The 26,071-nt window shown below is 40.1% G+C and overlaps 1 protein-coding gene across 1 annotated transcript in view; it reads right to left on the reverse strand.

Moving 5' to 3' along the window:
* Positions 1–26,071, reverse strand: part of exoc2 (exocyst complex component 2) — a 279,000-nt gene that overhangs the window by 205,875 nt on the left and 47,054 nt on the right. Inside the window, exons 2-4 of the mRNA XM_048609069.1 lie at positions 16,106–16,274; positions 10,987–11,163; positions 5,841–5,967 (exon numbers count right to left, since the gene is read on the reverse strand). Coding sequence (XP_048465026.1) covers positions 5,841–5,967; positions 10,987–11,163; positions 16,106–16,223 — 422 coding nt within the window. The 5' untranslated portion in view covers positions 16,224–16,274. The remainder of the gene's footprint in view (positions 1–5,840; positions 5,968–10,986; positions 11,164–16,105; positions 16,275–26,071) is intronic.

Consider the following 26,071-nt stretch of genomic DNA (forward strand, 5'->3'; position numbering starts at 1 on the left):
GCATTCAGTGTCCTGAAGGGTCACTGGACTCAAAATGTTAACTCTGTTTTCTCTCCACAGATGTTGCCAGACCTGCTGTGTTTCTCCACTAATTTCTGTTTCTTTCTTGTTTCAGATTTCCAGCATTCACAGTTCATTGTTTTATTTTAAGTAAAATGATTTCACTGGCAACTTTGCCTTAAAGTTTACTGGTAGTTCATTTTGTTCCTTCTCCAACTATTGAGTTGTTTGTGCATGTGCTTTACTGTAAATTTTATTGGTCATGCAATCCATTATTTCTTGCACGTGGAGATTAGTTTTGTCACGTACTACTGAGTGTGTCAGGAGACTGTTGTCTCATACTAGAGACAGAGATCTGTAATTTGCCAGCCAGTTTTCAACAATACCTCCGCTATAACAACTATCAAAATATTTCGAAAACTACAACTCTTGCATAATGATGATACAAACTGTATCAAAGATCAACCATTAATTTGTGTATTATTTTCATTCATATTAAGAAAACAAATAAATGGCCGCTGTATACCAATGGGGTTGAACGGTAGGACAATTTTATTAAACAAACAACCTTATCAACAATTAATACCACTAATGTATTTGAGTTTAGAGGAAGTGGTGAACAACATAAATCATTAGAAATTGAGAGAGTTCACAAAGGAGTTGCATTGTAACACAGCACATTACATAGTTATTTTAGGTAAATGAAAAACTGTACGTTGATGCCACAATTGCCAGTACACCTTACTTGTTGCCTTAACAAATTCCACTATTCATGTGCAAATTCACCACTAAAATTTGATGTACACAATTGTTCTACCTGGCATTTAATATATAGTTTTGTTATGATCCCAGCTGATGGTAATACTGGACTGGCTGGATCTCAAAATTAAACTTGAAACAACCCAAGTTTTATTTCTGCACTTTGGTTCTCATGGGAGTCAGTCACTGAATGTATTCAAATGAGGATGACAATGTTCTTTTAACAAAAGAAAACAAGCTTATTACACAATGGTAATAAGTCATGATGATGCTGGACAAGACAACTTAGAAAGATTTAAACATAAACAGCAAAGATATCCAACCCTTTTCCCTAGCAACACCCTTCATAGTCTCTCAATCTCAAAGAAATAATACTCCTATGTTGACTGTCCAATTTCTTACTCAAGTGACTCTTTTCAGTCCTTATCCATGGATTGCTGAAACAACACAAGACCTGTTTTTCCAGCTGTAATGGCTTGAAGACTTCTTGCCAGCTCTGATAGAATTGGGAAGAAGCATCCAGATTGACAGTTCAGAGGCATCTACCAACGCTCACAGTTTGAAGACTTACAAAAACTGATCAACGGCTCTTCTGCTAGCTGACTTTGCTTGTGGACTCAACATACTGGTGGCCCCTAACCTGCTGAGTCTGTCATTAAACTCAATTTTGTAAACATCCATAAATTAACTTTCCATGTAGCTGATTCAGTCATTTAAGTCACATGCTCTTAGGGAAAGGAATCTTTACTTCATTATTCAAAATGACTGATGTTTGCGTAAAAGTTGTCACTTCACAGAACTGAACACTAAAATCTATTTTTGAATCCAAGTTTGCAAATACTACAAAAAAAAACTACATCACATTACTTGGAGTTTTAACATCTGGTCTGATATTTGAAATTATTCACGTTCTTACCCATCACTATATATTACTCGGCTTTCAAGTGGAAGCTGAGATATTCATATTCAATCTTTGAGATTTCCCTTAAGTTTCATTGCCATATTCCTCCTATTCTCTTCTTGTGCTAAATAATTTGTACAGAAAATAGCCAGGAAGACATTTATTTCCTGCGAAGTAGCACTTGTACTATCATTAGTCTACCTCAATATTTCAACAGCGAAAGGGTTAGACTGACAGCTTTTAATCTGTTCATCTGAAAATTGGTAGTACTGTATCCCCAATTGAAGTACCACATTCTTGAGCAATCTAAGATTCAAATTCTATTATTTAAGCAATACTATGAAGTGGAATTTCAGAACACTGTTGTTGGCCTTATTTTGTTTCTAATCAGACAGTATTTTCTTATTTGCCTTATTTAAGTGCTGGAGACAAAAAATGTGTCAAATTAAGGTCTGCCTTGTCTGAATTTATACCATTGGCTGAAGTTTAGATAGGTTTGTGTAACAATAGATGAAAAGGAAGAAAGAAAACTCAGGGCAGATAGTATCAAGATCAATACAGCGTGAAGCTGGAGGAACACAGCAAGTTAGGCAGCATCAGAGGAACAGGAAAGTCGACGTTTCAGGTCAGGACCCTTCAGTCCTGATGAAGGGTCTTGACCTGAAATGTCAACTTTCCTGCTGTTCTGATGCTGCCTGACCTGCCATGTTCCTCCAGCTCCATGCTGCATTGACTCTGATTCCAGCATCTGCAGTTCTTGCTATCTCAGGGCAGCTAGTACTTGTTTGAGGAAATTATACAATACTGGAATTTAAAAATAATGTTGACTTGGAAGTGATGGAACTTTGACATTTCTGCCAATGTTTGAGGGAGTAACAAGAGAAGTTAAAATTGACTACTATAACGATTTTGCTTTTAACGTGCAGAAAAAAAATTCACTATTGGTTGTTAGATAGAATCCTAAAGCAGCATGTGGAATGACAGCTCATGTTGGTATTGTACTGCACCCAAGCTTTTCAGAATTGAGCATTATTTAAACTTAGATTAAATGCTTTCAGACTTCAATTCCAGATGGCTGAAGTCAGATCACCATCTTTAAAATCAACAATGAATCTAGTTTAATCCTACTAAAACACAAAGTTATAAAAATCAGAAAACGAAAAATTTTAAAAAAGTGTGTCTTTTAAGCTTACCATAAGGGAAAAATAAATGAAAAATTAGAGCTTGCATTGGCATCTACTCCAGTTAAGCAGCAATAGCTAACTAATGTATTACATGTTTGGCTGAGAACCTGCTGCCAACTATGTTTCTGAATGTATCTTGTTCTCTTTTATCTTATCCTGTAATGAAGAGTATCAGTGAGGTGATGCAGAGCAAGGTAAAGTATGAATCAGAATGCAGCAAGCAGAATTTTAGACAGGTTAAACTTTCTGCAGAGTGGAGTTTGGGAAGAGGAGAGTCAAAAAGTGCAAGGATAAAAATGAAGTTGAAGGCAAAAAATGTTTGGTTGAGTTTCAGCTCTGCTGGCTGATGTTGGGTGAGGTGGGCGATACTGTGGAGATGGGTGTGAACATTTGACCAAATGGGGTTTGCAATTTCAACATAGCAACTGATTCAACCCAAGTACACAGCTAAGGAGGGTGAGAGTCAGGAGGAGAGTTAGTGTTTTTGCTGGAAGTCAAATAAGATGGCTTTAAATCTTTCTAACATCCAACTGGAGGAATTTTTAGCTCATTCATTACAATGCCAGATTAAGCAACTTGTCTAAAACAAAAACAGAAAATGCTTAAATATGCTCAGCAACTCAGGCACCATTTGTAGACATCGGTAGAGGTAGATCTGGCAGTAAATAACAATTTAGCACAGAAACGATACCAAGTGGAGAAATGGTGTCAGTATACATCTGAAGGCCAAGTTCATGCCTGCAGTTGTTGTTATGGAACGGCACCACCAAAATAAAGAAAAAGTGAATTGAGTTTGAAACAGCGGTATATTCTGAAAGAGAAGCTGCAGTTAGCAATGGCCAGTTGCAACGAGAACCTGGGAGTAGAATAAGCATGATGGCTCATGGAGAAAAAATAAAATTTTGCACTCATGAAGCACTTTTCATGACTGAAAGGCAACTCAAAAGTGAATCACTCCCAAACTTGTGTTTAGACAGCTCTTTCAAAACCAATTCTACCTTATGGATTTAATCTTTCTGAAGCCTTTTGACATTATTGTATCTTGTTCCATTTATGGATATCTGCAACTAGTAGGTCTGCCACCACGCTGTCCTTGAATGTTTAAACCTTGATTTAAACCAGAAGACACAAATTGTTGGTGTTGTGGAAAGTGAGCAAGGTTATCAAAGAATACAGTGGGATATGGATCAGTTGGAAAGTTGGGCAGAGAAATGGCAGATGAAGTTTAATCTGAACAAGTGTGTCGTGATGCATTTTGGGAGGTCAAATGCAAGAGGAAAGAACACAGCAAATGGTAGGAGCCTTAGGAGCACTGATATACAGTGGGACCTTAGAGTGTGAGTACACAGCTCCCTGGAAGTGGCAACACAAATTAATAATGTGGTAAAGAAGGCATAAGGCATGCTTGTCAGGGCATAGAGTATAAAAACCGGAAAGCCATGTCGCAATTGTATCAGACTTTAGGCCACATTGGAGTACTGTGTGCTGTTCTGATCACCACTCTATAGGAAGGATGTAGAGGCTTTGGAGAGGGTGCAAAAGTGGTTTACTATGATGCTTCCTGGATTGGAGTGCATTAGCTATAAGGAGAGGTTGGACAAACTTGCATTGATTTCAGTAGTGCATTGGAGGTTGGCAGGAAACCTGATAAACGTATGTAAAATTATGACAGACGTGGAGAGGGCGGATAGCCGGAGTCTTTTCCAATGATGGAAATGTCAACTGCTAGGAGTCATTTATGTCCATCTACTTTAGACTCAACTCCTAACCTAACCTGCGCCACACTCCATTCCCTCACCCTCCCGACCCAAACCCAACTCCCCACAGCCCCGAGGCCATCAAATAGAATTTCTGACAACTTCCTATTTCATATACAGTCCTAGCCTTCCAATGATAAGTTTGTAGTCCATATTTTGTCATTCACTCAATGATTGGAAAAACAGACAAATTCAGGTCCCATCACAATCCGATTTACAATATTCCACAGTAACATTACCTGCATTTGGTATGTCTTATATTCCCCAGACATTTTTCACTCCTTACATGCATCTTCATTCACAGCAGCAGCTTAATGCCTCTCAACACTACTCCAAACTTTCTTCTTGGGCCAACTTCTCCAAGTAAGCATTAATAATAAAACTTGACACTAGTCTTTTGCATTTAAATCTTCTCTCCTGCTTAACTCCCCTCCTTATTTTGTCTACTTCTCACCTGGGTTAATTCACAATCTCTTACATTCTCTATTTTTGGCCTCTCACTATCCAAGCCCACTTCCATGACCCCACTCTTTGTTTTTTGCTCTCTTGCTGTCACCTTGACATTCACCATTTGCCTTCCGCTCCATCTCCCTATTCCTTGTGCCTTTACCCTCGCCCTAAGTGACCTGATCAAAACTGAACTGTGGTCATGCAAAGGTCTGGAATCAGTGTGGAACTATACCTGATTAAAAAGCAAGCGTCTGCAAGAAGGGAGATATAGGGAAAATGTAGGAAAACATGAAGAACTGGATTCCAATGCCCACCAAGCATCTTATAAAATTTAAAAACATGTCATATAAAAGAATTTGAAATACAGCCTTAATAAAAAGAATTATTTTTTTTTAAAACAGAACATATACTAGTGTTTGAGAAAGATTTGCTTCTTCATTTTTACAAATGCTACGGCAACATTCTTTTATTTCCCTTTCTGCCTGCCTTCCTCCTTCCCACTTGCCAAAAGGGAAAAAATAATATATCAATGTCCCTCAATGGGACGGTGTGGTATCTGATATGTACAGTCAGGAAGAAAAAGGACTAGGAAAGTTTTTCTCACTTGCTCCTTCAAACAACCTGGCATAGATTTAACAAGGTAGTGTAAACATAAATACAGCAAGTAATGGTTTGAAGCACTGATATTGCTCCAAATGTTCCTTAACCCACATCCTGTAAAATAAATTCTCCTCTGTCATGAAGTATTTTTCTATTTAAAAATCTTAAATGCACAACTTCAGTACCTACTTGTCTATATCTATACCAAGAGGGTTTGCTGGGCGCAGAGATAAGGGAGAAATGCCTTTATTCCTATCAGTGCGCATATCATAATAGTTCATTTCTTCAACCCAGACAGCTGACTGTTCCAGAATACCTGTAGAAAAATAAAAAAGGTACAAGGAATGAGGTATTATATTAGAAACAAACAGACAAGGAACAAGTTCATTCCAACAGTCAATGATAAATCTACTAAACTGATTGCCAAGAGTATTGTGTTTCCACCTTCAAGTGTTAAGCATAACACCAATTGTTAAGCCATATTTTACAAAAACTATGATAAATTGAAGGCACTTGGTCTCAGGACTCTAAACAATTCACATTTCTGTCCAACTTTTCTCTTACCTGTGGAAAGCTGATGACAGGGGCGGCAGCTATTTGGTTCATCATCCCTATGCCTACACCTTGCTGGAGCACGCAAACTAATTCCACTATCCACTATGCTTTGCATTTCATAGGTCTGTCTTAAATAGGTATCCAATTATCTCACTTTGTGACAGCAGAAATTGTTAACAATAATTCCAACACAGCAAAAACGTAAACTTCAGTCTCCATAAAATAACTGTTACTACCATGCAGTAAAATACATTTCTTTTCTTTTTAAATGTTTAACATATTAAAAATATAACTACAGAAACAGAATTTTGTCAAATGCATTCTCTTGTCTCTCTCTCACCCTCACCTTCTATTCCCTACTATCACCCCACCTCCCCACAGCCTTGACATATTAACTGAAAAATGCTGGAAACATTAAGCAGGTCAGGGAGCATCCATGGGGAGAGAAATAAACTTCAGAAAAAAAAGTTAAACATTTGTTTCAGAGTTGGAGAGTGGTGTTGAATTCTGGGAATGGCATTTTAGGAAGGATATCAAGACTCATATGTTGTAAGCAAGATTTGAAAAGAATGAAAGCTAAAAACTCTACATGCTGGAGATCTAACATAAAAACAAAGTGTTGGAGAAACTCAGCAAGTCTTGCAGCATCAGTGGCAAAAGAAAGAGTTAACATCAACTCTGATTTGACTCTTTTTTGGAAACAGAGCTAGCAATATGATGGGTTTTATACTGTTGAAATGCGGAGATGGAGAAGTGGAAGAAAAGGGAAGTTGCAGAAAGATTGGAGGATATGGGAAATCAGAGGTCAAAGATATCACAAAATAAAAGGCAAAGGAAGCTTCCTTTACAGCCTTTTGGGCTCAACATGGAGTTCAACAACTTCAACCATGACCTCTGTTCTTCACTTTTACATTCCACCCTTCACTATACCTTTGCTTCCCCTGTAAAATAGCAAGAAACTCAGATTTCCACCTCTCTTCAGTTCCAAAAAAAGGCACAATGGACTCAATGTTAACTTTTTTTCCTCTACCCACAGATGCTGGCAGACCTGTCGAGTCTGGAAAAGCTTGTATTGTTTCCTCTGAATAGAGAAGGGTTAGAGGAGATTTGCTGTACTTGCTTAATATCATGCAGATCTTCAATTGTGCAAGGTAAAACTCTTCCCATGGTCTAAGTGTAAGCAATGAAAATACTCACATTACAAGTGACTGGTAAAAGACAGAGGCAATGAGTCTTCTTTCATGCAGGAAATTGCTGTATACTAGAATGCACTGCCTGAAAGAGTGGCTAGCAATAACTTTCAAAGGAGAACAGTTAGAAAAAAAAAAAGAGCAATGGGGAAAGATAAAGGGAGCAAGGCCAAATCACTCTACTAAAGATCATAAGCATGGTGACCTGAACGCCATCATTCTACAAGTATAACCTTATGGTAGTAAATGTCACAGGAAAATAGATTCAGACTATCATGCTGGCAATTTGTAGGCAGGAGATCCCCATAAGCAACACACCACAGCTTCTTCACTTTCAGTGGTTCTCGGGCAACCAAAGATTTAGTGTAGGAGAAAAGGTGAATAGGGATGAAGGCCTGAAATTGAGAGATGCAATCAAATTATACTACATTTGAAAATCGATCTAGAGTGACACTTTTCCAAAAATTTGACATTGTTTATAAATTAAAATGTTACAAGGTTTCCTCTGTTAAAATGATGGCATTACTCTGGTGGTATCAAACTAAACAATTAAATCCTCCACCGCAACTCAGTGCCTCGTAGTCAGGCATGATTCCACAAATGGCAATACGTTCTGGAATCTCACAAAGTGATTGCTTTACACATATGAATATGGAGCAGTGTTAACAGAATGTTCTGAGAGACTTGAAGATCGAACAGAATAGTATGCTCAATCACAGAACCATGGAAAATAGGAGCAAGGACTAACAAGTCCAAGTTTTTCAATGCAGCCCCTATATCACACTCCCAAGTAAGGACCAAAAGAAGAGCTACTACCCCACCACCTTGTACCACGCCTCTGAGAAGCAACAGTCATGTGCCTCAGAGAATAAACCATCAAGGGCTTCCACCTCACACTCTACCAAGTGGAGACATTCATCTCAGTGGTTACAAGAAACATAGAATATAGGAGCAGAGGTAAGCCTTTTAGCTTATCATGCCCGATCTATTACCAAACCACAGTCTATTTCAACATATACCCCTGCCCTCTGTCCCCATACCCGTTGATACCTTTAACCTCTGAAAATCTATTTCTTCTTTAAACGTATTCAGTCAGTTGGCCTCCACAGCCTTCTGTAGTTGAGAATTTCACAGGTTCACCACCCTGGGAATGAAGAAATTTCTCCTCACCTCAGTCCGAAATGGCTGACAACTTATTCTGAGACTGTCGCCCCTTGGTCTGGCTCTCCAGACCAATGTAAATATCATCCCCGCATTTAATCTGCGCAGCCCTGTCAGAATTTTATAAACATTCAAAGGTTTTGGAGTAGATTTCTCGGGTTGTAGAGTAGATAGCTCGGGTTGTGGGTGTTGAGGTTGTTGAAGTTGGTTGGCTCACCGAGCTGGTTTCTTGTTTCAGACGTTTCGTTACCATGCTTGGTAACATCTTCAGTGCAGCCTCCAATGAAGCGTCGCTGTGTTTTCCTGACTGGTTTTTAAACTCTGGGGTCCGTTGAGATGGATTGCTTCACTTCCGAGTTTCCTTCGTAGTGGAATGTATATGGGATCGAGTTCAATGTGTTTATTAATAGCATGCTTCGTGGAGTGCCATGCTTCTAAGAATTCTCGTGCCTGTACTCTTGTTGTTAGTTTCCTTCCTGTTTGTCCGATATACTGTTTCTCACAGTCTCTGCAGGGGATCTTGTAGATGACATCGGTCCTGTCCGTGGTGGGGAGTGAGTCCTTGGTTCAGGTGAGCAGTTGTCGTAGGGTTGACGTGGGCTTGTGTGCCACTCTGATGCCCAGCAGTTGTAGGAGTCTTGTGGGGAGTTCCGATGTGTTTCTGATATAGGGTAGTGTGATGAGGATAAGGATAATGGATATCCAAAGAATTGGGTCAGAAGATGCCTACACGAACAGCAGCAGAAAGAGACTACACGCCCCGACACACTCAGCACACTACCCTATATCAGAAACACATCAGAACTCACCACAAGACTCCTACGACCGCTGGGCATCAGAGTGGCACACAAGCCCATGTCAACCGCTCACCCAAGGACCCACTCCCCACCATGGACAGGACCAGTGTCATCTACAAGATCCCCTGCAGAGACTGAGAAACAGTACAATCGGACAAACAGGAAGGAAACTAACAACAAGAGTACATGAACACCAACTGGCTACAAAAAGGCGCGACCAACACTCTCTCATCTCAATCCACATGGACAAGGAAAACCACCACTTCGACTGGGACAACACCAAGATCCTGAGACAGGCATGAGAATTCCTAGAAGCATGGCACTCCACGAAGCACGCTATTAATAAAAACATTGAACTCGACCCCATATACATTCCACTACGAAGGAAACCCGGAAGTGAAGCAATCCATCTCAACGGACCCCAGAGTTTAAAAACCAGTCAGGAAAACACAGCGACGCTTCATTTGAGGCTGCACTGAAGATGTTACCAAGCATGGTAACAAAACTCTGCGAAACAAGAAACCAGCTCGGCGAGCCAACCAACTTCAACATTCAAAGATATTCCCTCTCATTCTTTTCAACTCCGGTGAATGCAGGCCTCACTGACCTAAACTCTTCATATGCAACAACCACGCTATCCCAAGTATTTATATCAACTCTAGTTCTTTAGCCACACTGAAACCATTTTTTCCAGCAGGGGATTATCTCCTAAATTCTTGCAATGAATGCCTCCATACCATTTGCCTTCCAAAGTATTTTCTGCACCTTCATGCTTGCTTCGAATGACCAGTGTACAAGGACACCCAGGTCCCTTTACACATTAATGCTTCACATTGTGTCACTATTTAAATAATACTCTACCATTCTGTTTTCTTTTTACGCAAAGTGGACAACTTTACATTTATCCATAATATATTGCGTTCAATATGCATTTGCAATATATATTCATTGAATAGAAATGCCAATCCCAACTAACTTGGAAATTCCCAAGCCCCACGATACTAAGACCAGTTGCAACACCCTTACATCAGCCTGAAATCAGTGACCCAGTTCAATAAAATCAAACTCCAGATCTCTCAAATCCAAGCCATTTGCGGGAAGCTCCAAGCTACTGCATCATGAAATTCTTGTTAATTCCATGACTCAACCTTGAGTAACATTCTATGTACAATATAAACAGTACATTCCTGTCAGTGGTATAACTGATGTCCCATCATTTGTATACACTTATTAGAAAGTCCTTATAAAGCACACTGCCTGTAGTACAAAAGCTAATTTGGAACACAATCTGTTTTGTATCTACAATGGGACAGTTTTGGACTCCTTAACCCTTTGACATCACTGTGCCATTTCCATACAATCAGAACAAGATCATTTTCTAACACAGGGTATTCCATAAATATGCAAACACACAGAAATCTGCAGCAACTTTATGAAAAGCATTACATGGAAAAAGATTTGCACTGGTCAAAAGCCGAAAACGATCTTTTTATTGTCAAAACTAAGAATCTCAGCAATAATACACAGTTTAAGTGAAGAGAAAAACCAAACACAATATTCTTGATAAAAATCATCTACAGAAAAGAGAATTCATTTTAAAACTCAGAAATAGAAGAAACTTAAGCCACTTACCTATTTTCTCTTGCTTCATCAGTTTAAAAGAAACTGTTGAAGTTCCTTTGCCACCTGATTTAGTGGTTACTATGATGTCTCCCTTGTCATCTTTTGCTGGTCCAACTCGACAAACTATTTTACTTGCAGATATCCATTCTGAAGTCAGCAAACAGTTGTGCCCACAGATTGTTAGACCTTTAAAACAAGAGGTAGAGAGCAATTTATTTCAAAGTATAACTAAAAGTTATAATTTGATCATTTATATACACGTAGCAAGAAACAGGAGGACTTACAAGACAATAATTTAGTCTAATGTTTCAAGAAGACTCATAAAAATTGAGTGGGTGTAATCATTTGAACCCAGAAACCAAAAACAACAAGATGTGCTGCCATCCCTTTTAGATATACAAGTAATGGATGCCAAACGAGCAGACTGCTTTCTTCCTAGATTGTGTTGAGCTTCTTCAGCATTTTTGAAGCTGGAATCATCTTGACATGTAGAAACCACTCCTGTATTGTGCCCTGTGGATAGCAAATAGGTTCTGGTGAGGCAGAAGGAATTACTGGAGAATTCCCAGCCTCTGACCGCCTCTTGTAGGCGCAGCACATATATGGCCAGCTCAGTTCAATTTCTGGTCAATTGTAAATCTCAGGATGTTGCGAGTGGGAGACATGGTTATGGTAATGGTAATTGGATCCTTTTATTCGTTCACGGGGTGTGGGCATTGCTGGCTAGGCCAGGCATTACTTTCAATCTATAATTGTCCTTGAGACAGTCATGGTGAGCTACATCCTTGAACGATTGCTGTCAGTGAGGTGTAAAAACACCCTCAGTGCTGTTAGGCAAGAAGTTTCAAATTTTGACATAGAAGACCATCAAGCAATGGGATTTCTGCTCTGACTCAGGATGGTTGGCAATCTGAAAGTGAGCTTGCAAGCAGTGATATTCCCATATATCGTGCCCCTGTTTGGAAGGTGCTGCTGAAAGACCTACTGCACCACATGTTGTAGACTGTATGCACTGCAGACATCATGTGTTCTGATGAAATAAAAGTGAACATTGAAGGCTGTTGTTATGGTACCAATCAAGCAGGTTGTCCTAGACCATATCGAGTTAAGTGGAGAGCATTTCTTCACACTCCTGACTTGCAGCTTGTAGATGCTTATCAGGTTTTGGGTGACTAGAGGGAAGCCACTCGTCACAGAATCCCTGGTCACTGATTTGTTCTTGTAGCCATAGTATTTACATGCCTGGTCCAGTTCAGTTTCTAGTTAATGGTATCCCTTCCTCACACTTCCACCCTCCACCCTCCCCATCCCACTCCCTCTCTCTCACGCTTCCCCTCCCGCTCCCACCTCCTTCCCTCGCACTTCCCATGCCTTCCTCTCCCTCCCCTCCATCTCCCGATCCCTCCTTCCACTTCCCCTCCTGATCCCTCCTTCCCCCTTCCCATTTCATCTCCCGCTCTCTAGCATGGGGGGTGGGGGGTTAAAAACTTGGGGGCCTTTTTTTTGAAAAGGTGAGAGGAGAAACATTTAAATAGGACTGAGCGACAATTTTTTTTTTTTTTTTTTTAAAAACAGAAAGTGGCTCGTGTATCTGATGAACTGTCAAAGTGGTGGGTGCAGTTATGTTTAAAAGACATTTGGATTGGTCCATGAATAGAAAACATTTGGCGGGATATGGGCCAAGTGCAAGCAGATGTGACTAGTTTAGTTTGGGAACACGGTTGGACTGATTGGACCAAAAGGGTCTGTTTCTATGCTGTATGACTATGTATACTGACCAGCAAAGTTTGGTTTGTGTTTGTGACAGACAGTAATAGAGAATGCCTGGCCGATTTCTCAACTAGGCTACAGAGAGAAAAAGCTCTATCTATTCCGTGGCAAACAAGGATTGGAGCACAGGATGGAGCCCATTCAGGCCCATAAAAGGAAATCCTTACATGCAGCTGCAGATTCAAATATAGAAAATTTAATCAGAAATATTGGAAATATGGAAGGGGTAGGAAATAAAATCTCAATCCATCGAAGGCATGTTTCTCATGGATGCTGAGAGTTCTAGGCATAGCAATGATCCCAGGCAACACTATTTAGGCTTAGTGTCACTAAAACTAGGTGACTGTGCCAGCTAGTTGAATTCATAAGCTCAAAGAATACGGATTTACACAAATGGTGATGAATGCATATTGTCATGATGTAGTGCTGTAGTGTGGGTGTCTATGACTTCCTTGAGTGGCACACCAGTGAACAGGCTAGCAATGTCAAATCAGCAGATGGATACTGCATTCTTTAAAATTGATAAATGTATTCATGATAAAGAATTTCAGGCCACATACAGAGATATGTGATTTGATAACCAATAGCTTGATCAAAGAGATAGGTATTAATGAGTGCCTTAAAAAGGAAAGAGAGTAGAGATCATAAGACTACAAAAAAAACAAAAAAATAGGGACAGGATTAGGCTGCTCAGCCCCTCAAACTTGCTCTGCCATGCAGTAGGTTTGTGGCTGATCCAAATTTTCCTCATATCACCTTTCCTGCATTTTCCCCTTAACCCTCAATTCCCCCTTCTAACCAAGGATCTCTCCATCTCGGCGTTAAATATTCACAAGGGTTCTGCCCCACTTTCTCTATGGAAAGGAATTCAAAATGCTCACAACGCTCAGAGAAGAGATTCCACCTCATTGCAGTCTTAAACTAGCACCCCTTTATTCTGAGGCTATGCCCTCTGGTCCTAGACACCCTGTGAGGGGGAACATCTTCACAGCTTTTACCTTGTCAAGCCCCTTAAAAGTCTTGTGTTTCAATTAAATCACCTCTCATTCTATAGGCCCAACATGTTTAAGTAGACCAGCAGAAGGCTGGAAGAACACAGCAAGCCAAGCAGCATCTGGAGAAAAGGAGCAGTCAATGTTTCGGGTATTACCCTCTCTTCAGGACTGCATGTTTAAGCTTTGCTCCCATGACAATCCCTCCATACGAGGAATGATCCAAGTGAAACTTCACTGAACTCTGAAATAATGTCCCTCCTTTACTAAGGGGATCAAAACTACTCAGTACTGCAGAGGTGGTCTCACCAGTAGCCTGCACAGTTGCAAAAGACTTCCCTACCCTTGTACTCCAATCTCCTTGAAGTAGTACATCCCATTAGCCTTCCTAATTAATGCTAGCTGTCCGTATTTCGTGCACAAGTCCCTTTGAGCTGCAGGTTTCTCCAGCATCTCTCAAAACTTGCCTTTCTATCTATTTTGCACTGTCTGCAAATTTGGCTACAAAACATTCACTTCCTTCCTCCAAGTCACTAATATGTTATTGTAAACAATTTCATTGCAGTCCCAGCACTGATCCCTGTAGAACCACACTTGTTAAAAAGGTCCCCAACCTGACAAAGAAGACCTTATCCAAGAAGGTGACACCGGCAAGGTAGGGAGCATTTGGGCTCATGGGCCCCTCCGCCCCAGAGGTCACTTCCTCCCTTCTTTCCTCAGCTTTTCTGTCATCTTTTTCTTTTCTTCTGCTTAGTCATCTTCGGTGGCAGAGGGGTGACATTGCAGAGGGGATTGGCCAGCGAGGGACTCTTGGCAAGGCGGCAGCCTCGCCTGGCGGTGAACCCAGCGACTCCTGGCTGTGGCAGAGCGGGGACCCTAGGCATTGTAAAAGATGCAGTGGCAGCAGAGCCAGGGGCTTCTGGTTACAGGATAAGGATGGGTCCGGCACAGGATCCGGCATTGGCTGCCCATCAGTGGGGTGGGCCCAGCAAAGAAATGGCTCCTGAAGGGTGGCGACTCAGACGTTGTTGGGTCCAGCATAGATAGCAACACGGGTGTCATTGGTCAGCCAGCTCAGAGCTTAGGACTCATGGGTAGAGCCGGTGGAACAAAGACAGACTTCAGCTTTGTCTTTTTATTCCTGAAGTATTCGAAAGGCACCGAATTGTGGCGACAGTTAAAGCTTTTCACTGTATTTTACCGTGTTGTTCATTCTAAGTATAAGTGACAATAAGTCATCATTCATACATTCTTTACCCTCACTCACTGTTTCCTGCCCATGAGTTAATTCCTTATCCATGCTAATATACTACCTCCAACACCACACTCTTATTTTATGACTTAACAGGTACTTTGCTGAATTGGAAGTTCAAATACAACACATCAATTGTTTCCCCTCTATCCACACTGGTTGAGACATCATTGAAAAACTCTAATAAATTAATCAGAAACAATTTCCCTTTCATGAGGTCATAATGACTCTGCTTGGCTGGATTACTGTTTCCCAAACATGTTGTTGTTAGTCCCTTAATAATTGATTGTAACATTTTTCCAACAATGGATGTTAAGCTAAATGACCTAATCAGTAACCCACTTTTTGAGTAAGTGTCACATTGGCAGTTTGCTAATCTTCTGCTACTTCTCCAGAATCCAAGGATTTTTGGAATACTACAACCAATGCATCCACCATCCTAGGATGCAGGCCATCACGGCCATTACTTCTTTAGTGATGACACTTAATTCCTCCCCCATACTCTTTTGTATTAATGGCATGGTCAAAATATCTTCAACTATAAAGACTGATGCAAAATATCTGTTTAACTCCTCTGCCTTTCCTTGTTCCCCTAACTATCTTCATTTTCTAAGGGGCTTATGTTTACTTTGACTTCTCTCTTCCTAGCAGAGATTTTACTCTGAGGTCATTTATTAAATTTATAGTTTTTCCTACAGTGTGGCTATTGCTTAGGAGTCTATACACGACTCTTACCAACGTCTTCATTCAGCTGCTATTTTCCACCTCCACGCCAATGGACTCCACATCATCCAAGCATTAATTGTCTCTCATAAGTGTCCTCATTTCACTTCTTATTAACAGTGCTACCCCACCAACATTTCCTTCCGTCCTATACTTCTAAAAGGTCAAATACCCCTGAATGTTAATTCCCATCTTTGATCCCTGCAAAGATATACCCATGTGTGTTGTTTTGGAGGTGATTGAAGAAAAGTGTATAAAAAAGTGGTGTACGCACAAAATATTACAATGTGCTTGAATATAAATTTTTTCAATGCCACCAGCTTTACATTAAAAGGTAATTTTAGATGCTTTTATATAAAATGGCTTGCCTTGAACAAAATTAGACATTTACCTATAAGATCCACGGATCCTGTTCCCAGATTTTCTCCTCTGATTGTAACTTTTGTCCAGGGATACCCCTCATTTGGAGAGATCCCAGTTACCAGTGGGGGTTGCCGTGTTCGAGACATGATCACTCTTCAGTTATAGATTTTCAGTGAAATATTTCAAGGTACAGCAGTCTGTAAATACAACATTACGACAACAGTTGAGTGTCTTTTGTAAGAGAGTATGCGTGCGCATATATGTATATATGTGGAGCAGGGAGACAGGAGGTACAAGAAGAAGTTTTAAATATCATTCAACCAATTGAATAAATGATAAGCATTAAGTATATAAAATTACAAATTCTGAAAACTAGATCCTGAATTCAATTTACTGATTATAAATGGTTTAATAAATACGCAATGGGACAATGCACAAATATTTTGATTGCTGTGTCTTTATTCAGCCTCACTAAAACATTGCTATTTCATGATCTGTTTCAAATTAATTAAAGTTGAAAATTATGTGCATTACTCAAGCACCCGAACTTTTACTACATTAGAGACAACACTGATACACACCCACAATTTGAAACAGAGAAATGTCCCTCCGTACTGCCTGCTGTACTGGAGTGTTCTTCCATTACATCAACAATGCTGAACTGCTATGCAGCAAAAAATATTTGCCTTTGCCCTTCAAAGAACATGCTTTATACTATACATGGGGTTTCCACAATTTCACCAGAATGCTTCCATCAAATTAAAAGATGACAAATTCCCACAAAGCTTCATAAATTCCTTCTTTGAAAAATCAACACAGTAAGTTACTACTAAAGTTAAGCTTGTGATTTTAGCTTTTGAACATTTATACAGGCTTGTCAGAAATAATTTTGCAACTTATCAATGAAAAAATTATTTTGGCATAGGGGAAGGAAGGGTATTTTAAAGTTCTTAATTACTTTTAAAACATAATTAAAATAATGATTTTAAAATAGGCCAACTAGTAGTTTCTCAGCCTGGCTTCTTAAAAATGTTTGTTTTTAATTTCCACAGATATAAATGAAATAAGGAAAATAATTTTTCGATACTGAGAGATTAACTCTGATGTTATCTTAATAAAACAAAAATCAATACATATAATCTTATTGAACCAACGTTGAAAACTTAGAAATACCCTCCAAATGTATTTTTTTTTCTAAATTAGCTATACTGCAGTTCTGGAAACAGTGGGACAAATATTAAATTCCTGCTTGGAACATTACACCTCAATTTCATTTACAACCTGGATTAGCTTGTCCGTGACATGTTGAAATTGATCTACGAGCTGCGAGTGTGATTAGCACAAGTCCAGCATTTCAGACTGTTCAGCAGCTGTGATGGACTGGCCACTGCTTATGGAACCAGCACACCAGAAATGCTGGGCAGAGTTCCTGCGTCCAAGAAAATTAAAGTAAACAGACGAGGTCTTTCTCATCCACCCTGTTAGCAGCCTCTCAGCCTGGAGACCACACACCCAGACCACACAGCGCCAGCTGAACTCACTTGCACGCAAAGTCTAGGAGCTGTTAGTTTACTAGGGTGGTGAGAAGGTGGGGGTTGTAAGCAATGGTGCTCGGCTTATATCATTAGGCCTGGGGTTGGGGGTGGTGGGGGGGGGGGGGGGGGCGGAGAACGTGGCCGGGGGTGTGTGTGTGTGTTAATCCATCCCTTGCTGGGGCAACATACTGGTCACGGCCTTTCACCATTTGCTGCTACCACCCACCCACACTACTACCCCTCCCCCCACCTCCCCGATAACCAAATGACAAATGACTGAATGATTCTAACACTTGCAACTCCTCCATATCACACATTACGGGAAAGACTAACTGTGTAAAAGGAGAGCTTGTTGAACGTATAAGTAATACAACACTGAGGTTTTGGTTAACATCACTAGAATAAATTACATCTGTGTATTCAGGACAGAAATACTTCTAGCATTATATTAGCAACATCTTGTCAACCAAAACATTGATTCTGTAATACTGAATACTGAACATTTATAACATTTGAATAAATTGTCAAAGTATTTCATTCTATAACTGCTTTCTAATTTACAAGAAATACTCAACAGCTTTTACATCATAAAAGCACTGCAATAAAAGTCTTACAGCCAAGGTATTTTTACCATTAAACAGAATGTTTGATTTCTACAAATTGCTATCTACCTTACAGGAACGAGAAAAATTTATGAGCATTGCTTATTAACAGGTTTCAAATTTCAAAACATATTGTAAAACATTGCTTTATCAATTCAGGCAACATGTCATAGTGTAATATTTAGTGACCAAAGTTTCACTACTTTTGAAGCAAAGACCCCATAAATTAAAATTGCCCACAGATCAAATTAAGTTTATGTGTCAAAACATTGAGCATGATGTGCTGTACATTACTAAGACGAAAACTGTGACTCCAAGTCCAATAGAGATATTTTTGGCAGAGATATCATGAACCTCTACTAATTCTGCTTCCAAACTACCAAAGAACAAGGATGGCAACGCAATTCAGCTCCTGCTTCTCAGGTTCCCATTCATCACCTCAGACTGTTTCAAAGAAAGGACTTCACCTATAGACCAATACGCCCTTAAATCATCCCGAAGTATTTTACAGCAAATCATTACTTTTTAAGTGCAGACACTGCTTCACATTGGTAAATGCAGCAGCCAATTTTTATACTACAAGGCCCCACAAACAGCAATTGCATCAATAACCTGATGACACTGCTTGAAAGACAAATGTTGACCAGGATGCCAGGTGAAATCTCTGCTATTCTTGAAATAGTGCCTGGGATCTTTAAGATGATCAGGTAAATTAACCTCCACTGACAACACAGCACACCTTCAGTCTAGCAGGGGAATATCAAGCTAGATTGCGGGTTTGGATTTCAGGAATGTGGGTAAACCCACAAGCGTGTGACACGGGGAAAAGCTATAATCATCAATGAACCAAGCTGGCACTGTCAGTCATATACAAGTTTCAATTTTGAACTTTCCAACTCACTCAGTGGCACTTCATTTTCAGAAATCATCAGTTGTGCTGTTTAATCTGAATAAGATTGTTCACTCAAATAGTTTAGCTGCAGAAACAAAATTTTGACCAAAACCATAATTTATGATGCAACATAGGAGATATTGGGTAGGCATTAGAGAATTACAACACAATAATACAGGTCCAGTATTATGATGCCATGAACTATGACAATTGATCAGTTTCAACTTGAAGCACTTCAAATTTGATGAGCCTCGTTTTTATTTATTTATTTTTAATTGTAGTGGGTATAGGATATTTAACACTAAAGGAATGTTGACAAAACCAACATGTTCACTTCCTACGACATATCTTCACAAAACTGAACCCTCCCTTGTGTCAAAAGGTTAACAGTCCAAAAACTTGAGCACATAACTTCAGCTGACGTTTGAATGCACTACTGAAGGAGTGCTGCACAGTCATGGGTTGTTTCATGTATAAATCACATAATAGCAAAGTCGGACTTTCTAAACAAGTCATTGTAAAATATCCCATAACACTATGCAAGAAGTGTGCTGTCTTAGTGCCCTGGCCAATATTTACTCTTAACCAACATAAAGCAGGTTATCTTGACTTTATCGCACTGCCACATAAGGCACACTGCTGTGTTGAAATTCACTCCCATTATGATAACCAACTCTTGCTGGACATATTCCAGGAGATGTTGTCAGAAGTGACATCACCCAAAACTGCTGTGAAACTAGTTCTTCTGTTTGGTATTTAAAGTCAGGGTCCCCTTTAAAACTATTCTCTTAATGTTCCATATATAGTATTTTGGTGTAGCATGAAACCTCATTCTCAGTGTTACAGTACTAACTAGACTTCTAGAAGCAGAAACAAAAGGTTTATCTGGCACCTCAGACTCTATTATGGATACAGTACTTTGCAGTTAAAGAGTTCTTATTCTTAGGTAGAAGGAAAGCTAACCTACAAAATGGAGGTGGGCAAGCAGACAACAGTCACCATGATTAGCTACCAAGGATCATTGGTCAAGAGAGTTTAGAGAGGCAATGGCCAGCAACAGGGACTGGTGTGCGTTATGGAGCCATAGCCAGAGAGAGACTGAGCCAACACCTTCTTGGTAAAAGACCAGGAGTGCACCTAAATCAGCCCAAGAATAGAACAAAAAGAGGGTTACCTTCAAAGGTTGCATGACATCAGAAATGAATAGTCCACCACTTCAAAACCACTGCCCCTGCTCCTCCATTCTACAGAACAGCTTCAGGATCAGTAAAGCATTGTCATCTGTCACATTAGCCAATTAAACAAAAAGTATACAACAGTATCATATCTAAACAGCAGCTTCTCAACAAACTCAAACTATGAGAAAATTGCTCCAAATTGTCAACTGCCTATATTAGATAACTGTGATCACAAGGAGACATAATCTTAAAGTAAAGCCAAACAGCCATTCAATTGCAATCTCCTGGTTTCAGTCAGTTTTAACATCATCAAGCTGGTTGACATCTAGGGGTTCTCAGTTGCAATGTTATTCTTACACTAATCCCATGCATGGCTGCAAATTAGCCTGGAAGGCACTGTGCAGATCTTGTTTCACGTTCAATGCAGAACGCAAGCACTTATGCACAATTATTACAAAATACTGCACATTGAAGAAATTGGCAAAGTACAACAACAAAATTTTCAAGAGACCATTGAGTATTTGAGAAGTTCATTTCCGGGAAGGGATGCAATCAGGCTGGCTTTGAGCGTCTACCTGCTCTCTTCAAAAGTTTTTAATTACAAGAAATCTTATTTTCTTTTCTTGAAGAGACACTAGCAACCTCTTTAAGGAAGACTGGTAGCTGATGTTACCACAAGTAAAACACAGACAGTGCAGCTTCACACATGCACTATCAGCTACCTGCATTAAAGATAGCACAGACCAAAGAAACAGTAGAGTGTTTTTCTCCTTGCTCTCTTCACCACTGAAGCTTTAGCATGTCACAGCATGACACTGATCATTCATAGAAGGGATACTAGTGAACGAAGAATCACGTACCTGCCTATCTCTCAGAATGCATCCGTTGGCCGGGAAGGCATGCAGAATGCACTGATACTGATTCCAGTAGATTCCTCGTCAATCCAGAAGAATGTATCAGCCCCGGCTGCCACATTCTTCTGGATCGACCAGGAATCTACTGGAATCAGCCCTGGCTGTCAAATTAAGATTGGGACTTCAAACCACTTAATTGCTTGTAGAATGTTTTGGAGTCTCCTGACGTCATCAAAGTCTTACTTCAGTGAAACAACTTTATGTACAATAAATGCAACTCCAATCCACGCGTTATGAAAAATGCCCAAATAATTAAGGAAGCAGTTGTTCAATTATATATAATGATAACTTAATCCAAAATATTTGGTTCCCATAAATTAATCTAGGCATCAACACAATTTCTGAAATATTCAAGTGAAATGTCTTATAATTAAAAACAACGATATTTTGTTGAGAACAAAAACTCCTTTTGAATACACAGTTCTGGTTCCAACTCAGTCTTAGACTTTTGAATGGACAGGTAAATCCAAACCCTAATGCTTCCGTTATACCTTCTGGCAATCAATAAAATAGATCGTCTGTAGCTTACAAGTTAACAGGTCTAGTAAAAGTACAAAATGGTTAAATCTAATACTGCATCATGAAAACATGTGAGATAACTAAATTCCCTTGCACAGCTCATATTACCCTACTCGTAACAAGAAAATATACTTGTGATTAACAAACTGACATGATGGCACACAACATTCATCCAACCACAAAGTAATGTTAAATCAGATCAATCAAAATGATGTTGTTATAACAAATATGCATCTAAATAACTAATTGTACTACAGTATATTTTATGCTTACCCCTAACTGAGCAAGGAAAGTAAACTCTACAAAGGTTTTTCAATATAGCTTAGGTGCACTAGGCTAGAACAGCCAAATTTATCACAATGAAATGCTAGTTTCTTTACGTTGATAAATCATTTCAGTTTCAAGTGTTGACAATGGCCTCAGCTGCTACCTCCATGTGGGAATGTTAATAGCCTGGAAGCAGAGGTCACTTCGGGTCAACCTGTGAAGCTCAACAAAATTTGCAGCTTTAACTGCACTGCTGATATTGTTTTGACTCATGTGAGTCATGGAACACATTCCTATTGCTCAACATGGACCAGATCCTGAAGCATGGAGTAGTGTTCTATAGTAAAATGCAATATCAACTGATTTATAACTACAGATGCCAATGGGTTTCAACTAGTTAAGAAAATTTATACTGTCAATCATACAAACATTCTAATTGTAAGATGATGGAAGAGAGTTTACAGAAATTTAATGAACATGTAGCAGAACACAAGTTTTAATACAGTACAAAAACTGGGCATAAAATTAAACTTTTCATTGTCACAGCAATATGCCATCAAGAAACAAGCGATGCTACCAAAATCCAGAGGTGGAGATCACAAAAGTGCGCGAGGGCGTGTGAGAGAGGGAGAGAGCGCGCCCGCGAGGGAGGGGGAAGAGAAAGAGAGAGAAAGCGCGCGCGCGAGGGCGAGAGAGGGCGAGCGCGATCAGGAACTTTTAAAAATTCCCAAAGTACATTTCACAATATATCATGTAAAATATAACTAATTCTCTGAACAAAACTCCTAATTTACACAAATATGCCGTACGAACAGAATATCAAAATATTTGCAAAGATCATGAGGGCACTGGCAGCACCTCATCTAGAGAACTGTGCACAGTATTGGTTACCTTATTTAAGGAAGAATATAAAATGTGTTAGAAGCAGGTTAGAGAAGGTTTACTAGATTAAGACCTCGAATGAGCAGGTTGTCTTAGGAGGAAAGTTTGGTCAGGCTAGACTTGTAAACCCCAGCCAATACAAGAGTAAGAAGTGACTTGATTGAAACATAAAATTCTGAGGGGTCTTCACAACTTGGATGGAGATAAATATTTCCTCATAGGAGAATCTAGAATTGGAGTTCGCTGCTTAAAAAATAAGCGATCGCAAATTTAAAACAGAGATGAGGCAAAATTGTTTCTCACGGAAGACTGAATGTCTTTGGACCTCTTCCCGAAAAAGTGGTTGAAGCAGAGTCTTTGAATATCTTAACCTTTTAAAATCGTCGGGCAGAGGTGAATAAGATTAAGTAATTCAAATTCAAATTCAGTTAGTGATCAGGGACAACAGGGTGTGACTGCAAGTGAGGCAGGTAGGGGGATTCCTGAGTTCAGGAGTGGAGGAGCCTCAGCTTTTGACCTTATCCAACAGGTACGAGGTACTTGCTTCCTGCATGGATGAGAAAAAGGGCTGCGGGGAAGATGAGCCAGCTCACCACGCCACTATGGTGCAGAAGGCCATTCAAGAGGGGGGAGCAAAAAGACAAGTGGTAGTTATAGGGGATTCTATAGTTAGGGAGATAGATAGTATCCGTTGCAAGCCGGATCGGGGGTCCCGCATGGTGTGTTGCCTGCCCAGTGCCAGGATGCAGGACATCTCTGACCGGCTTGAAAGGATATTGGAGCGGGAGGGGGGAGGATCCAGTTGTTGTTAGTCCCAACATGGACCACAACATAGGCAAGGCTAGGATGGAGGACCTGTTTGGGGATTATCAAGCACTAGGAACGAAATTAAGGAACAGGTCCTCGAGGGTCATAATCTCCGGATTACTGCCCGAGCCACGTGCAAATTAGGGATAAGAAAATTAGGGAAGTAAACACGTGGCTAAGGGAGTGGTGTGGGAAAGAGGGGTTCCATTTCATGGGGCAGTGGCATCAGTTTTGCAACCGGAGGGATCTATCCACCTGAACCGATCTGGAACCAGTGTTCTAGCGAAAAGGATAAATAGGGTGGTCACTAGGACTTTAAACTAGTGAGTTGGGGGGGAAGGGAAAGGGAAAATGACAGGGAGTATGATAGTAAATAAAAAATAAAAAGGTAAGCAGCAGGTTAGCATGTGTGCAGGAGGGTTTAAGTTCAAGGCAGACTATGAAAGAGGCAAAAAGGAAGGATAACTCAGGAGATATTATTAGAGATGTTGGAAATCATGAGGGTAAGGAAGTTAGCATAAAGGCACTTTACCTGAATGCTCGTAGCATTCGTAACAAAGTTGATGAGTTAACGGCACAAATCATTGCGAATGAATATGATTTGGTAGCCATTACGGAGACATGGTTACAGGATGGTCACGACTGGGAGTTAAATATCCAAGGGTACCAGACTATTCGGAAGGACAGACAGGAAGGTAAGGGAGGTGGTGTAGCTCTGATATTCAAGGATGACATCAGGGCCGTGCTGAGAGATGATATAGGTTCTATGGAGAATGAGGTTGAATCCATTTGGGTGGAAATTAGAAATTCTAAGAGGAAAAAGTCACTGATAGGCGTAGTCTATAGGCCACCAAATAATAACGTCACATTGGGGCGGGCAATAAACAAAGAAATAAACTAATGCCTGTAAAAATGGTACGGCAATTATCATGGGGGATTTTAATCTACACGAAGATTGGTCGAACCAGCTCGGTCAGGGTAGCCTTGAGGAGTTCGTTGAGTGTATCCGCGATAGTTTTCTTGAACAGTATGTAATGGAACCGACGAGGGAGCAAGCTATCCTAGATCTGGTCCTGTGTAATGAGACAGGAATAATTAATGACCTCATAGTTAGGGATCCTCTTGGAAGGAGTGATCACAGTATGGTTGAATTTAGAATACAGATGGAGTGTGTGAAGATAAAATCCAATACCAGGGTCCTGTGCTTGAACAAGGGGAACTACAACAGAATGAGGGAGGACTTGGCTAAAGTAGACTGGAAACAAAGATTTTATGGTGGGACAGTTGACGAGCAGTGGAGGACTTTCAAAGCAATTTTTCAAAGTGCTCAGCAAAAGTATATTCCAATGAAAAGGAAGGACTGTAAGAAAAGGGGTAATCTACCAAGGGTGTCTAAAGAAATAAGGGAGGCTATCAAATTGAAAGAGAAGGCATACAAAGTGGCCAAAAACAGCATGAAACTAGAAGATTGGGAAAACTTTAAAGGTCAACAGAAAGCCACAAAAAGAGCTATAAAGAAAAGTAAGATAGAACATGAGAAAAAACTAGCACAGAATAGAAAGATAGATAGCAAAAGTTTCTATAAATATATAAAACGAAAAAGAGTGGCTAAAGTAAACGTTGGCCCTTTAGAGGATGAGAAGGGGAATTTAGTTATGGGATATGATGAAATTGCCGAGGCATTGAACAGGTATTTAGTATCGGTCTTCACAGTGGAGGACACTAATAACATGCCAGTAATCGACAAAGAGACGAAGGTAGGTGAGGACCTGGAAACAATCATTATTACGGAAGAGGTAGTGTTGGGCAAGCTAATGGAGCTAAGGATTTATAAGTCTCCTGGCCCTGATGGAATGCATCCCAGGGTACTAAAAGAGATGGCGGGAGAAATAGCAGGTGCACTGGCGGTAATTTTCCAAAATTCGCTGGACTCTGGGGCAGTCCCAGCAGATTAGAAAACAGCAAATGTGACGCCACTGTTTAAAAAGGGAAGTAGACAAAAGATGGGGAATTATAGACCGGTTAGCTTAACCTCTGTAGTGGGGAAGATGCTCGAGTCTATTATCAGGGAAGAAATAGCAAGACATCTTGATAGAAATTGTCCCATTGGGCAGACGCAGCATGGGTTCATGAAGGGCAGGTCATGCTTGACAAATCTTCTGGAATTCTATGAAGACATTACGAGCAAGGTGGACAATGTGGACCCAGTGGATGTGGTGTACCTAGATTTCCAAAAGGCCTTCGAGAAGGTGCCGCACAAGAGGCTACGGCATAAGATAAGGATACATGGCATTAAGGGTAAAGTATTAGCATGGATAGAGGATTGGTTGACTAACAGGAAGCAAAGAGTGGGGATAAATGAGTACTATTCTAGCTGGCAGTCAGTGACTAGTGGTGT

The sequence above is a fragment of the Rhincodon typus genome, chromosome 2 (assembly GCF_021869965.1).
Source record: "Rhincodon typus isolate 14 chromosome 2, sRhiTyp1.1, whole genome shotgun sequence".
NCBI lineage: Eukaryota > Metazoa > Chordata > Chondrichthyes > Orectolobiformes > Rhincodontidae > Rhincodon > Rhincodon typus.